This window comes from Lepus europaeus, chromosome 17, assembly GCF_033115175.1.
Source record: "Lepus europaeus isolate LE1 chromosome 17, mLepTim1.pri, whole genome shotgun sequence".
NCBI lineage: Eukaryota > Metazoa > Chordata > Mammalia > Lagomorpha > Leporidae > Lepus > Lepus europaeus.
The window spans coordinates 34,247,736-34,264,219 of record NC_084843.1 but is presented as its reverse complement, the minus strand read 5'-3'; the positions used below and the strand labels follow the sequence as shown (position 1 = coordinate 34,264,219).

Sequence of the window (16,484 nt, the reverse complement as noted above, 5' to 3'; positions counted from 1 at the left end):
AGATGACATGATAAATTCTGATAAAATCTTTGGAACTTTCTTCACCTTAAAAATAGGACACCTTATCAATTATGGCAACGTGGGTGAACTGTAGGACTTTATACTTAAAGAAATACATCAGACATAAAAAAATATTATAGCATCTCACTTATATGTGGAATCTACAAAAAAACAGTTAATGGATAGAAGCATGGCTAGAATGATATTTTTCAGGGGTGGGGAGGAGGTAAACTGGATAAATGTAGGTTAAAGGTCACATTTGCAGTTGGGGAGGGATAAGTATTCCAGAGAGCTAATGTATAGCATGGAAACTATAGTTAATAGTGTATTGAATCATGAGAACTTGCTAACTGTTTAGATTCTAGGTGTTACTACCAAAACAGTAACTTAGTAAAATCATACATATGAAAAATTGTTTGTGCTAATCATTTCACTGGGTTTATTATATTAAAACATCATGTTGTACACTTTACATATTTACAAAAGCAATGAAGTGAAAAAGAAATGACTGTGCTTATCAATATATCAAAATTGTAATGATGTCTTTACAGGATATACCTTCGTACAAGCAGTGCCCCTGATGATCTAGTAAGGTTTGCTGCCATTCTAGTGCTATTCCGAACCTTATAGTGGTCCTTCTGTGCCATAGGTCTGCTGGAAGAAGTCCCTGCCTCTCTTGCACATCTACAGCTCATGCCTGTGGATCTCTCCATGGTCTCCCTACCTGACTTTCCATTACCTTTTTGTGTTATTTTTAACAGTGGCAGCCCAAGAAAGCAACAGAAACAGGTGTACGGAATTGACTAGGAGGTGGAGAAGCCATCCTGTGTCCAGCCCTCCACACTTGGTGCTCTGCATTGGCTTTTGCTGCAGTGACACTGAGTAAGTTTCACATCTTTAGTGATGGAAAATAGAGAACCCTGTTATCTACTTTTTGTCTGCAGAGTGTATGGTCCTGTTACTTAGTGACCAGTGTGGTGTACATAGGGAGTAACATTTTATTTCTGAAATTGTTCTTGAAATAACTGAGATGTGAGCTGTAATGCACCACAATTAACCTCTAAAGAGCTCAGGTCCCATCGCATTTCTGCTGTGAGTGAGTTCTGGGACACTACAGGAGTCCTGTTACCTAGGATCTGCCTTTCTTCAATTGAAAGGCAAAAATAAGTTATAATAACTGCCTTTTCATGCTTTTTGGGGGGCTTTATTGTTAAGGGTATGAATATTTAGCTGATATATGTGTTTGGTTATTCAACATGTACAAGTCAGAACTGTTGATTGGTAATGTTAGCATATACATTAAAATATTTTAAACGGGGCTGGCACCGCGGCTCAATAGGCTAATCCTCTGCCTAGCGGCGCCGGCACACCAGGTTCTAGTCCCGGTCAGGGCACCGATCCTGTCCCGGCTGCTCCTCTTCCAGGCCAGCTCTCTGCTGTGGCCAGGGAGTGCAGTGGAGGATGGCCCAAGCCCTTGGGCCCTGCACCTCATGGGAGACCAGGATAAACACCTGGCTCCTGCCATCGGATCAGCGCGGTGCGCCGGCCGCAGCGCGCTACCGCGGCGGCCATTGGAGGGTGAACCAACGGCAAAAGGAAGACCTTTCTCTCTGTCTCTGTCTCTCACTGTCCACTCTGCCTGTCAAAAAAAATTTAAAAAAAAATATTTTAAACGGTGTTAATTTTTCCAGGAAACTGTTCTAATATTTCAGATATTGTTATAGGGTGAGCATTATATATATAAAAGATAGTATAAATTGATTGCTCTCAATGTCAAATTCATAACTGCAACCAATAAAAGAAATCAGGATATTAAAAATATTTTGATCAAATAATTTATTGCATTGGTTCTCAATTGTGGCTGCTCAATGGAAAAACCTGCAGTGTCTTAAAAAGCAGCATAAATGCCTTCCCCAGCCTACACTAGACAGAACAGGACCCCTGGGCTGGGTTGGAGGCGGAGAGCACTGTAAAACAGAGCAAGAGGAAAAAACATCTTATTTTCACCTTTTTCAGTGCTCCAAAGTCCACTCAGAGAGGAAAATAAAGTACAACTAGCTCACTGGGTACTTTCTCAGGTCAAAGGGACACAAAATTAGCAGGAGTGTTATAAAAGCCTGAGCTTGCAGCTTCCAGTTGTCTCAGGAAGAAGAGAAGGCTCCCATGGATCTGGTGGTGGTGCTGGGGCTCTGCCTCTCCTGTTTGCTTCTCCTTTCACTCTGGAAACAGAGTCATGGGGGAGGGAAGCTTCCTCCTGGCCCCACTCCTTTGCCAATTCTTGGAAACGTCCTGCAGTTAGATTTTAAGGACTTAAGCAAATCTTTAACCAATGTAAGTATACAGTATACATTACGATGCTCTAATGGTTTGTGAAGGGCAAATAGTTAGCCTCAAATTTTAAACAAATTATATTCCTGGAGGTAAATTACTAAAGTATTTTATTTAAGGGAAATATTTCATCTGGGTTATTGTTTTTGGTGGGTCATTGTCAGGAATAATAGAATAAAATACTACATTTTGCCAGTAGGGAAATATGTAAGTTTTAAGGTGGAGTCCATATAATAAGATATTGCTGCCTTTGTTTTACAGTAATTTTATTAATTATTTTATTACCTTATTCAATGATAATAAAATATTTTGTTACCAGAGAGTTTACTCAAGATGTAATCTACTGTTTATGCATGTATTTTGTTCAGATAACCTAAGACTATTAAACCATAGGAAGTAAATTGTGGCTGATGTCATGGAAGTATGGTACTACAATAGACACAAGTCAATGATGAAACAATGAGTTAGGATGTGCTGGGTGGTACTGGAATACTTTTCGGCCTGTACAAAGTACTGTCTTTGACCTGTGAATGTAGAGTGTGCATTAAATTGTCCTTTCATGGCATCCTTGTATCCTTACCCTGCCTTGAAGTGCCCACTCTTCTGTGTTAATAATATCAGCAAATCTTAAACTAAGCTGGATATTAGCAGTATCTGGGGTGCCTTTGATAAATGTCGATTTCTTCTATATATCACTACTGAGTCTGTTCACTGTGGGAAGAGCTTTGTAGGTAATTTGAAGTAGCGTCCTTGGTAGCTGGGTGTTGATCAAATTTGAGCAATAATTTCTGTTGAAGTGCTCAGGCATCAGAGACTGGCAAAGCAGGGTTTACATTTGAGTCTATTTATTAGACGTGGGACAAGGAATTTGAAATTCCTTTACCTTAGTCTCTTTATCTGTAAAATAATAAATACATCTAGCTGAATGTGTTGATTAGTTGTGATAATCTGCATACTATTTTCCCCTGCAATAGCATGGCTCATGGAAAGCATTCTGGTATGGAAATATTTGAAGTTGCTTTTAAAAGAACAAAAATATCAACAATATGATGGTAACAGTCCCAATCAGGCAACAATATCTACACCAAAGAGTGATATCTTTTGCTAGTATTATTTGTTTTTTTCAATTTCCAGCTGTCAAAAGCCTATGGCCCCGTATTCACTGTGTATCTGGGCATGAAGCCCACTGTGGTGGTGCATGGGTATGAAGCAGTGAAGGAGGCCCTGGTTGATCTTGGACAGGAGCTTTCTGGACGAAGCCGTTTCCTAATGAATGCAAAACTTAATAAAGGATTTGGTAGGTGTGCTTGTGCCTGTGTGTTTGTTGGCTGGTGGTGAAGAGGGTGGAGAGGATGGAAAACAAATGCAAATGGCTCCTCCTGCAGAGCTGGGCCAATCCACAAGGCTAACAGGTGTCAGCTTCTGCTTTATTGCCTTGAGTCCTCTTCTAGCTTCCATTTCTTAACCTTTAGGAGTCATTTTCAGCAATGGAAAGACATGGACAGAGACCCGGCGCTTCTCACTCATGACCCTGCGGAATTTCGGAATGGGGAAGAGGAGCATTGAGGAACGAGTTCAAGAAGAAGCCCACTGCCTGGTGGAGGAGCTGAGAAAAACCAATGGTGGGTAACTCATTACATGTCCTGAAGAGAATGCTCTCTTCTCTAGTGGTGGCCCTGGACACAGTGCAAGTGAGAAAAATCTTTCATTCTGTGTCCTGGTTGTCAGTGTCCAAAGGAGAAGGGACTTTCTGACAGAGTCAAGGGAACTTTTGTGTATGTTTGGATGTTGTGTTTTATACCCTGATTTATGTACAGTGTTGGGAATAAAATCATTGTGTAATCCTTTCCTGCTCCTGCATTGTTTTAAAGCTATCACCTTTTTCAAATAGATAACGTTTAATATTTTTCAATATAGTAATTGTGTAATAACTGTTCTAGAACATTTCATCAGGGCATAATTTTCCAGAACACCTGGGGGAAATGAATTCATCACATCCTCATGGAACTCAGAAAATTACTGATAGTTTCGCTTAATTGGTCTATATTTGCAGGAAGAGCCTCACTGACATGTCCAGGTGATTTTCTCCAGGCCTATGACTACAATGTCTGCCAGGAACTATGCTTGTCTATGATTTTCAACACCTAGGCAACGCTTAAAACAGTCCTTATCCATTATACTTTACTTTAAAATTCTCAGCGAAAGTTATTTAATGTTGTTTAACTGCTTACCATATTGTTTCATATACTTTGAGTAAAAATCACAAACTACATCTAAATGCTACAAACTGCACAAAGAACAATATTAGAATGATTGATATTAACTCTTCACTCTACCGACCTTAGTTTTAAATTGGCTTTGTTTTTGAGTTTGCTTATATTCCCACTCCTTATTTCCATATTAATCTTGTTTTTACTTTCTATATTTTATGTAACTCTGACATCTGGCATTGTTATGGATCCATTCCAGGGAATGACATCCACCCCAAGGATTGCCTCATTGCTAGAGAGAGCAAACATGTGCACATTGCATGCCCTTGATACTGAGACCTACTTAACCATAGTGCATACTTCCATCTCATTTATGAAACTTACACACCAAACCAGTATCCTCCTTTATTCTCCCAAGTGATGGACCACTAGACACCTCCACCCTCTTCTCATAGCACAGATGTCTTTGACATTATTCAAATTATCTAACACTATACTTAGTGTAGCACCTGAGTCACCCATCCCTTCCAATGAAAACCTCATTAGAACCTGTGTACCCAGCTGTCTCCCTTAATCCTTTAGCCTCTTGACCACCCCAGGTGCTTACTTGCATGGTGCTCATGCCTCTTCCTCTTGGGAACTGTGCAGAACCTCCTGTTTTTTCAATATCCATTAACTCTTCTCCTCCTGGCCTCACCATAGCCAAAAAAAATTTTTTTTTGACAGGCAGAGTGGATAGTGAGAGAGAGAGAGACAGAGAGAAAGGTCTTCCTTTTTGCCGCTGGTTCACCCTCCAATGGCCGCTGCGGCCGGCGCACCGCGCTGATCCGAAGCCAGGAGCCAGGTGCTTTTCCTGGTCTCCCATGCGGGTGCACGGCCCAAGGACTTGGGCCATCCTCCACTGCCTTCCCGGGCCATAGCAGAGAGCTGGCCTGGAAGAGGGGCAACCGGGATAGAATCTGGTGCCCCAACCGGGACTAGAACCTGGTGTGCCGGCGCCGCAAGGTGGAGGATTAGCCACGGTGCCGGCCCATAGCCAAAAAATTTTAATTGATAACCAATTAGATTCCACGTTATACCTTTATGGTAATTATTTACCTACTACTATTATTTAACTACTACTCAAACAGTTCTCTATACTTTGTGTATCTGTGTGGGTACAAACTGTTGAAATCTAAGTATGTACTAAGTTGATCCTCTGTATATAAAGATAATTAAAAATGAATTTTAATGAAGAATGGGATGGGAGAGAGAGTAGGAGATGAGATGGTTGTGGGTGGGAGGGAGATTATGAGGGAAAAACCACTATAATCTTACAGTTGTACTTTCAAAGTTTGTTTTTATTAAATAAAAGTTAAAAAAAAACAGAAAACAACTTTCCATTGCTATAATTGTTTTCATTAGTGAAATGATGGATTTTACCTAAATTACAGTCAAACTCAAAAGTCATAGTTACCCAGAGATCTTTTGATGGTTATGTATAGCAATAGTCTACAATTCCACAAGAGCATGAAGTTTGTCTGAATTAATAAAACTTAAGTGCTGATTGGTAGTGATGTACCTGGTTTCCAAGGGCAGGAATCATTTTTTCTACATTAAAGAAATAAATGGAATTCATGTTTCCTTTCTTTTTTCTTGAAATTTAAGTTTCAAGTAAAATTTCTAATTTCATTTCAGTTTTAGGTGAAAAAATCTATCTTTTTTTAAAACTTTTATTTAATGAATATAAATTTCCAAAATGCAGCTTATGGACTACAACGGCTCCCCCCCGCATAACTTCCCTCCCACCAGTAACCCTCCCATCTCCCGCTCCCAATCCCCTTCCATTCACATCAAGATTCATTTTCAATTCTCTTTATATACAGAAGATCAGTTTAGCATATATTAAGTAAAGATTTCAACAGTTTGCACTCACATAGAAACACAGAGTGAAAAATACTGTTTGAGTACTAGTTACAGCATTAAATCACAACTCTGATCGTATTTAGACAAGGTGGTAGTCAGAGTGGAAGTTCTCTCCTCCCTTCGGAGAAAGGTACCTCCTTTTCTGATGACCTGTTCTTTTCACTGGGATCTCACTCACGGAGATTTTTCATTTAGGTCATTTTTATTTTTTATTTTTTTGCCAGAGTGTCTTGGCTTTCCATGCCTGAAATGCTCTCATGGGCTTTTCAGCCAGATTCGCATGTCTTACGGGCTGATTCTGAGGCTAGACTGCTGTTTAGGACATCTGCCATTCTATGAGTCTGCTGTGTATCTCGCTTCCCATGTTGGATCGTTCTCTCCCTTTTTTTGTTTTATTGGTTAGTATTTGCAGCCACTAGTCTTGTTTATGTGCTCCCTTTGGCTCTTAGTCCTATGATTGTGATCAATTGTGAACAGAAATTGATCACTTGGACTAGTGAGATGGTATTGGTACATGCCACCTTGATGAGATTGAACTGGAATCCCCTGGTATGTTTTTAACTCTACTGTTTGGGGCAGGTCAGCTTGAGCATGTCCCAAATTACACATCTCTTCCCTCTCTTATTCCCACTCTTATATTTAACAGGGATCACTTCTCAGTTAAGTTTCAACACGTAATAATAACTGTGTATTGAATACAGTATTCAACCAAAAGTATTAAATAGAACAAACAAACAAGAATACTAAGAGGGATAATGCATTAAGTTGTTCATCAACAGTCAGGGCAAGGGCTGATCAAGTCACCATTTTTCATAGTGTTCATTTCACTTTAACAGGTTTCCTTTTTGGTGCTCGGTTAGTTGTCACTGATCAGGGAGAACATATATTTGTCCTTTGGGACTGGCTTATTTCACTCAGCGTAATGTTTTCCAAATTCCTAACAGGGATCACTTTTCAGTTAAAATTTAAACACCTAAGAATAATTGTGTGTTAATTACAGAGTTCAACCAATAGTAGCAGAACAAAAAAAAATACTAAAATAGAGTATTACATTGTACATCAATAGTCAGGACAAGAAATGATCAAGTCACTGTTTCTCATAGTGTCCATTTCACTTCAAAAGGTTTCCCCTTTGGTGCTCAGTTAGTTGTCACTGATCAGGGAGAACATATGATATTTGTCCCTTTGGGACTGGCTTAATTCATTCAGCATGATGTTTTCCAGATTCCTCCATCTTGTTGCAAATGACTGGGTTTCATTGTTTTTGACTGCTGTATATAGTATTCTATAGAGTACATGTCCCATAATTTCTTTATCCAGTCTACTGTTGATGGGCATTTGGGTTGGTTCCAGGTCTTAGCTATTGTGAATTGAGCTGCAATAAACGTTAATGTGCAGATGGCTTTTTTATTAGCCAAATTAATTTCCTTTGGGTAAATTCCAAGGAGTGGGATGGCTGGGTTGTATGGTTGGGTTATATTCAGGTTTCTGAGGAATCTCCAGACTGACTTCCATAATGGCTTAACCAATTTGCATTCCCACCAACAGTGGGTTAGTGTCCCTTTTTCCCCAATCCTCTTCAGCATCTATTGTTGGTAGATTTCTGAATGTGAGCCATTCTCACCTGGGTGAGGTGAAACCTCATTGTGGTTTTGATTTGCATTTCCCTAATTGCTAGTGATCCTGAACATTTTTTCATGTGTCTGTTGCCATTTGGATTTCCTCTTTGGAAAAATGTCTATTGAGGTCCTTAGCCCATCTCTTAAGTGGCTTGTTTGTTTTGATGTTGTGGAGTTTCTTTTTTTCTTTGTAGATTCTGGTTATCAACCCTTTATCTGTTGCATAGTTTGCAAATATTTTTTCCCATTCTTTCGGTTGCCTCTTCACTTTCCTGTTTCTTTTGAAGTACAGAAACTTCTCAATTTGATGCAATCCCAAATGTTAATTTTGGCTTTGACTGCCTGTGCTTCTGGGGTCTTTTCCAAGAAGTCTTTGCCAGTACCTATATCTTGCAGGGTTTCTCCAATGCTCTCTAATAATTTGGAGGTGTTGGGTCGTAGATTTAAGTCTTTAATCCATGTCGAGTGAATTTTTGTGTAAGGTGAAAGGTAGGGGTCTTGCTTCATGCTTCCGCACATGGAAATCTATCTTATAATTCGTGTTTATTTGGGTTATGGTTTCTTTTGACATTGCACGCATGGTATTTGCTGTCTGTATTTCTTTCATCAAACAACTTAATTCTCTCATACATTTTCTCTCTTTATTCTTCCTCTATGCAGTTTCAATTTATAGTTTCTTCAATTATTTGGCATCTATAAAAAGTCACAAGCCAGGCTCGCGCCGCGGCTCAATAGGTTAATTCTCCGCCTGCGGCGCGGGCACACCAGGTTCTCGTCCCGGTCGGTGCGTCAGATACTTTCCCAGTTGCCCCTCTTCCAGGCCTGCTCTCTGCTGTGGCCCGGGAGTGCAGTGGAGGATGGCCCAAGTGCTTGGGCCCTGCACCCCATGGGATACCAGGAGAAGCACCTGGCTCCTGCCTTCGGATCAGCCCAATGTGCCGCCTGTAGCGCGCAGGCCACAGCGACCATTGGAGGGTGAACCAACGGCAAAAGGAAGACCTTTCTTTCTGTCTCTCTCTCTCTCTCTCACTCTCCACTCTGCCTGTCAAAAAAACAAACAAACAAAAAACCCAAAAAAGTCACAAGACAGGCCGGAGCCGTGGCTTAACAGGCTAATCCTCCACCTTGCGGCGCCGGCACACCAGGTTCTAGTCCCGGTTGGGGCACCAGATTCTATCCCGGTTGCCCCTCTTCCAGGCCAGCTCTCTGCTATGGCCCGGGAAGGCAGTGGAGGATGGCCCAAGTCCTTGGGCCCTGCACCTGCATGGGAGACCAGGAGAAGCACCTGGCTCCTGGCTTCGGATCAGCGAGATGCGCCGACCATTGGAGTGTGAACCAACGGCAAAAAGGAAGACCTCTCTGTCTCTCTCTCTCACACTATCCACTCTGCCTGTCAAAAAAAAAAAAGTCATAAGACATTTCTTTCCTTAATTGTCAACCAAGTTTCATGATAGATATAATTCTATGCTGACAACTCGAGTTATTAGGTGTTTTCAGAAGTGACCCTTAAGTCTTTTTTCCCTTTTGCCTTCCAAAATAACATTGACCTAGGGCATTGGATGTTAATGGAGTAGCTGAGAAATCATTATAAAACAAGTTTGGATGAAATGGTCAATTCAGGTTTACTGGAAAAGTTTTGTGTTGGACTAACTGTGTCAAATATGTTGTTGATTAGGTAATTTCCATGTAAATATTGTTTTAGATTCCAAAATTACATTTTTTGTTAGTTCAAAGGCAAAAACGTATGTATGTGTATTTCGTAGTATTTTGAAAATGTTTCTAATTCTTCAGCCTCACCCTGCGATCCCACCTTTATCCTGGGTGCTGCTCCCTGCAACGTGATCTGCTCCGTGATTTTCCAGAACCGTTTTGATTACACAGACCCGAATTTTCTTAGCTTGATGGGAAAGTTCAATGAAAACTTCAAGATTCTGAATTCCCCATGGGTACAGGTAAGGCCAAGTGCCTCTCTTCCTGAAAAATCTCCTTTCTTAGCCTATGTCCTGGTCAGGGTATCTTCAGTTTTCTAAATTCCCCAGTATACATGGGCACTTCTGAATGCCCATGTTGTCTATGATATTCTTTACCTACCTTTTCTTCCCAGGTTCATAGTGCTTTATTGTGTATTTCAGTTGTAATCCTTTGCCCCAGGTCAGCTGCAAGTTGTCCATTTGCCCTACAAGGTTTCAGAGATACACTTGATTCTTTTCTACCTTGAAGGAATTCTGAATTAGATGAAATAAAGATAAATGCCTTGCATTGTTCTTCAGGTGGACCTCAGACAAGTTAGAACAAAGAAGAGAAATTTCCTCTTTTTGAGTCAGGGGCTTCCTTTCCAAGACCCCTGACAAATCAAGAGGGGAGATAGGACAAGGGCAAGCAAAATGCCACAAGTTTTCCTACCACTTTTAAGTTGCACTTTTTTTTTTTTTTTTTTTTTTACCTTCAGCTTTCTCCTGTTGCTGTAAAGCTTTGACTGTTTTCTAGAGTTGATTCTGACTGTTTTTGCTTGATCTCTCAAAACTTTTGTGGAGGGGTGGGACTTGGAGGTGCCTACTGTACCATTTTGGCAGACATCTCATGATGAAGTGAATGTTTGCATGCCACAGTCCTATCCATATTGTAGCATCATGGAGTGGCTGCCTAGAATATAGAATTGAGTGCTTTATTTTATAGCCAGATGTCTGATTAGAGAGCTGGAATTCAAGCCCCTTGTCCATCAAACCTGAAAACTCAGTTTCCATGAAGTCATTGAATAATTGTCCAAATGAATGCCCAAGGCCCTTGCTGGAGATCAAGGCCTTTCTTGAAAAATCTCTGCTACCCACATACTTATTTACCAGTCAACACTGAGAGAACCTTTCACCACATTCTTTGGCTGAAATACCCTAATTTGGTGTGTCAAGGAAGGAACATATTTGAGAGCACTTATACTGCCTGAAAGCTCTGAATAGGGTAGGGATATTTGATTGGTTTCCTGAGATAATAGCTAACCAAATGGGGATTAGCTAACCAAATGATTGGATAAGAGGTATAAAACCCTAAATACAAACAATGCAATTTCACTCTGTGCTGAACTGGAGCAATGTGATGTTACAGAAGTAACTACCCACTCTGGTGCATGGGTTTTTAAATGTAAAATCTTGATCTGGGTTCCATGATGTCTTTGTGACCCTTGCATTCACACAACAATGATTTTGTTCCTGCAGTTGTTTGCTCATGGAATAAATATCAGGGAGTGGCGTGTGCTGGATATTAGATTGCTAAACATTTCTTGCTTCTGTCATGAATGTCACAGAATGTGAATGATGGCAACTCTTGCTAGTCTTTATTATCTCAGTGTTTAAGGGGGAGAATTAATGATAAAATTAGATAATTAACAAAGAGATCCATAAAAGCAATGTGTGATACAATAATTTTCAATTTTGATCATGTGCCTAGCATCTGCTCCCTTACATCTCTCTGACTGCACATAGGATTATTTTATTTGAGTAATAAAATAATACTCCATAAGGTAGAGATTATTTTTTATCCATAGTTTAAAGTATAAGTTGACATGTGGTGCATTTGTCTTCAATATGTGCTTTTAATATAATAAATATTTTTAAATTTTTTCAGTTCTGCAATTGTTTTCCTATTCTCTTCGATTATTTCCCTGGGAGTCATAGGAAAGCAGTTAAAAATGTTTTTTATGTGAAGAATTATATTACAGAGAAAATAAAGGAACACCAAAAATCCCTGGACATTAACAATCCTCGGGACTTCATTGATTGTTTCCTGATCAAAATGGAACAGGTAAAGTGTGATTAGTTTGCCTGTATTTTGTGGCTCATTGATGATGTATATATAATGGGAATGTTTCAATGGTCAAACAGGAAATGCTTGGCCAGCAGTTTAATTATATATCAAGAGCATGAATCTTTTTTTTAAAGTTTTTATTTAATGAATATAAATTTCCAAAGTACAGATTATGGATTACAATGGCTTCCCCCCACCCCATAACTTCCCTCCCACCTGCAACTCTCCCCTTTCCTGCTCCCTCTCCCCTTCCATTCACATCAAGATTCATTTTCAATTCTCTTTATATACAGAAGATCAGTTTAGTATATATTAAGTAAAGATTTCAACAGTTTGCACCCACATAGCAACACAAAGTGAAAAATACTGTTAGAGTACTAGTTATAGCATTAAGTCACAATGTACAGAACATGAAGGACAGAGAACCCACATGATATTTTTAAAAAATTGATTAATTTTCTATGCAATTTTCAATTTAAAACCAAGTTTTTTATTTTCAATTATCTTTATATACAGAAGATTGATTCAGTATATACTAAGTAAAGATTTCATCAGTTTGCACCCACACAGAAACACAAAGTGTAAAAATACTGTTTCAGTACTAGTTATATCACTACTTCACATTGGACAACCCATTAAGGACAGATCCCACATGAGACATGAGTACACAGTGACTCCTGTTGTTGACTTAACAATTTGACACTCTTGTTTATGGCATCAGTAATCTCCCTAGGCTCTTGTCATGAGTTGCCAACGCTAGGGAAGCCAATTGGAAATCCAATTTTCCCAGCACCATTTATTGAATAGACTGTCCTTACTCCAGGGATTGGTTTTGGATCCTTGATCAAATATAAGTTGGCTGTAGATGTTTGGATTGATTTCTGGTGTTTCTACTCTATTCCATTGGTCTATCCATCTGTTTCTGTACCATTACCATGCTGTTTTGATTACAAAACTGCCCTATAGTGTGTCCTGAAATGTGGTATTGTGATGCCTCAGGCTTTGTTTTTGTTGAACAAGATTGCTTAGCCATTCAAGGTCTCCTGCTTCTCCATATGAATTTCAGCATCATTTTTTCCAGATCCGAGAAGAAGGTCTTCGGTATCTTAATTGGTAATGCATTGAATCTATAAATTGCTTTTGGGAGAATGGACATTTTGATCATATTGATTCTTCCAATCCATGAGCATGGATGATTTCTCCATTTTTTGGTATTCTCTTCTATTTCTTTCTTTAAGGTTTTGTAATTTTCATCGTAGAGACCTTTAACGTCCATGGTTAAGTTTATTCCAAGGTATTTGATTGTTTTTGTAGCTATTGTGAATGGGATTTATCTTAGAAGTTCTTCCTCAGCCGTGGCATTGACTGTGTATACAAAGGCTGTTGATTTTTGTGCATTGATTTTATATCCTGCTACTTTGCCAAACTCTTCTATGAGTCCCAATACTCTCTTAGTAGGGTTCTTTGGATCCTCTAAATAAAGAATCATATCATCTGCAAAGAGGGATAATTTGAGTTCTTCCTTCCCAATTTGTATCCCTTTAATTTCTTTTTCTTGCCTAATAGCTCTGGCTAAAACTTCCAGAACTATATTGAAGAGCAGTGGTGAGAGTGGGCATCCCTGTCTGGTACCAGATCTCAGTGGAAATGTTTCCAACTTTTCCCAATTCAATAGGATATTGGCCGTGGGTTTTTCATAAATTGCTTTGATTGTATTGAGGAATGTTCCTTCCATACCCAGTTTGCTTAGAGTTTCCATCATGAAAGGGTGTTGTATTTTATCAAATGATTTCTCTTCATCTATTGAGATGATTCAATGTTTTTTCTTCTGCAGTCTGTTAATGTGATGTATCACATTGATTGTTTTGCGAACATTGAACCATCCCTGTATACCAGGGATAAATCCCACTTGGTCTGGATGGATGATCTTTCTGATGTGTTGTTGCATTCTATTGGCCAGAATTTTATTGAGGACTTTTGCTTCTATGTTCATCAGGGTTATAGGTCTGTAATTCTCTTTCAATGCTGCATCTTTTTCTGGCTTAGGAATTAAGGTGATGCTGGTTTCATGGAAAGAATTCGGGAGGATTCCCTCTTTTTAGATTGTTCTGAATAGTTTGAGGAGAATTGGAGTTAGTTCTTTAAATGTCTGGTAGAATTCAGCAGTGAATCCATCTGGTCTGGGCTTTTCTTTGTTGGGAGGGCCTTTATTACTGTTTCAATTTCTGTCTCAGTTATGGGTCTGTTTAGGTTTTCTATGTCTTCCTGGTTCAATTTAGGTAGGTTGCATGTGTCCAGGAATCTATCTATTTCTGATAGATTTCCCTATTTGCTGGCATACAAGTCCTTGTAGTAATTTCTGATGATTCTTTTTATTTCTGTGGTGTCTGTTGTTACGTTTCCTTTTTCATCTCTGATTTTATGGATTTGGGTCTTTTCTCTTCTTTTTTTTTTAGTTAGTTGGGCCAATGGGGTGTCAATTTTGTTTAGTTTTTCAAAAAACCAGCTCCTCATTTGGCTGATTTTTTGTAATTTTCTTTGGATTCAATCCTATTGATTTCTTCTCTGATTTTAATTATTTCTCTTCTTCTACTAGATTTGGGTCTGGTTTGCTGCAGATTTTCTCGATCCTTAAGATGCATTGAAAGCTCATCTATTTGGTGCCTTTCCAATTTCTTGATGTAGGCAGCTTTTGATATAAACTTTCCTCTTAACACTGCATTTGCTGTATCCCATAAGTTTTGGTATGTTGTGCTGTTATCATTGTTTACTTCCAGAAAATTTTTGATTTCTGTTTCAATTTCTTCTGTGACCCACTATTCATTCAGGAGCATGTTGTTCAGTCTCCATGTGTTTGCATATGCTCTAGGGATTCCTGAGTTGCTAATTTCCAACTTCATTCCTTTATGGTCTGAGAAGCTGCATGGTATGATTCTAATTCTTTTGAATTTGCTGAGACTTGCTTTATGGCCTAGTATGTGGTCAATCCTAGAGAAGGTTCCGTGTACTGCTGAGAAGAATGTAAATTTTTTAAGGGTAGGACGAAAAGTTCTGGATAGATCCATTTGGGCTATTGTGTCATTTAAATCTACTGTCTCCTTGTTGATCTTCTGTCCTGTTGATCTGTCTATTTCTGAGAGTGGAGTATTGAAGTCCCCCAGTACTATTGTATTGGGGTCTAAGTCTCCCTTTCAGTCCCTTAACAAATCTTTTCAATAAACCGGTGCCCTGTAATTAGGTGCATATACATTGATAATTGTTATATCTTCCTGTTGAATGGATCCCTTAATCATTATATAGTGCCCCTCTTTGTCTCTCTTAACAGTTTTTGTGTTAAAGTTTATGTTGTCTGATATTAAGATGGCTATGCCCGCTCTTTTTTCATTTCTGTTTGCATTATATATCTTTTTCCATCATTTCATTTTCAGTCTGTGTGCATCTTTGTTGGAAAGATGTGTTTCTAGTAGGCAGCAAATAGATGGGTTTTGTTCCTTAACCCAAGCAGAAGGGCATGAATCTTGACTATGCATCATGGAGAAGTTAAAATTGAGTTGTTAAGCAATTAGAATACACGGGCTCTGTTTTAGGTACTAATTATTTGAGGCAACACAGAGTACAAATCTCAATTGGCATTGAGAACAAAATTTTAAAAATTCGAAGTATCAAACCATATAGGATTGTGAACGGAATCATATCCTACAGTATGGGAGAAGCAAGGTTTTGACCTAGAGGACTTCCTCCATGTCCTGATGTTGGATATGGATCTTCAAATATTTGCAGTCAAGTATAGGCGAGGGAATTTCAGGTGGGTGAAATGTGTAAGGAGAGGTTCCAAGTCTGAGATGGCAAAGAGACAAAATAACCCTGAATTAGTGTAAGCAAAAATGAATTTGGACAGATAAGACATTGGAGGTGTCTGTCTGTATGTTGGCACTGGGAGCTTTGATTTGACCAAGTAAAGCTATGAGCTAGAACAAAAGAGGAATGCAGGTAACACTTACAGAAAATGATCTTTTGCATTCGGTAGAGTGATCTGTCAGTGAAGTTGGATCTTAAGGCCTACTTTCAGACTATCTAGCTGACTATTCGCTTTCAGACCACGAGTCTTGTTGGCACTGGATGTCTGGGTCATGTTTATGTATTTATGACTTATTTTTTCCATTCAGCCACTCTGTGCTTTTTTATCAGAGAAGTTAACCTTTCACAGTAATTGTTGATATATTGTGACTGACTGGTGAAATCTTAAAAATTGTTCCCTTATTTTGCAGATTCTTTTTTCCTTAATTCTTTCTGGATATCTTATGTTTTGGCTTGATGGTTTTCTGTAGTGATATGTTTTGAAATGTTTAATTTTTACTTGTTATGTTTATTACAGACATTCACTTTCAGGTTATCTCACTGTTAAATGAAGTATCTTATACGTAAAATGTGGTACTTTATGCCCACATTAATTTTAGTGACATACAGAAACTAACTTTCACTATACTCCTGCCCCATGTTGTATGTTTTGATGTCACAGTCTATAACTGCATATAATTTGTATTCCTTAACAAGTTACTGTACGTATTATTGTTTTTAATAATTTTATCTTTTCAACATAGTGTCATTAACTTTTTGAGGTAAC

General features: G+C 38.9%; 1 protein-coding gene across 1 annotated transcript in view; it reads left to right on the top strand.

Annotated features, from left to right (window-relative positions):
• The first annotated feature begins 2,090 nt into the window (after positions 1 to 2,090).
• The window catches only part of LOC133775873 (cytochrome P450 2C2), a 32,329-nt gene continuing 17,935 nt past the window's right edge, over positions 2,091 to 16,484 (top strand). The window contains exons 1-5 of the mRNA XM_062214364.1: positions 2,091 to 2,331; positions 3,463 to 3,625; positions 3,801 to 3,950; positions 9,854 to 10,014; positions 11,681 to 11,857. Of these exons, the coding sequence (XP_062070348.1) occupies positions 2,164 to 2,331; positions 3,463 to 3,625; positions 3,801 to 3,950; positions 9,854 to 10,014; positions 11,681 to 11,857 (819 nt within the window). The 5' untranslated portion in view covers positions 2,091 to 2,163. The remainder of the gene's footprint in view (positions 2,332 to 3,462; positions 3,626 to 3,800; positions 3,951 to 9,853; positions 10,015 to 11,680; positions 11,858 to 16,484) is intronic.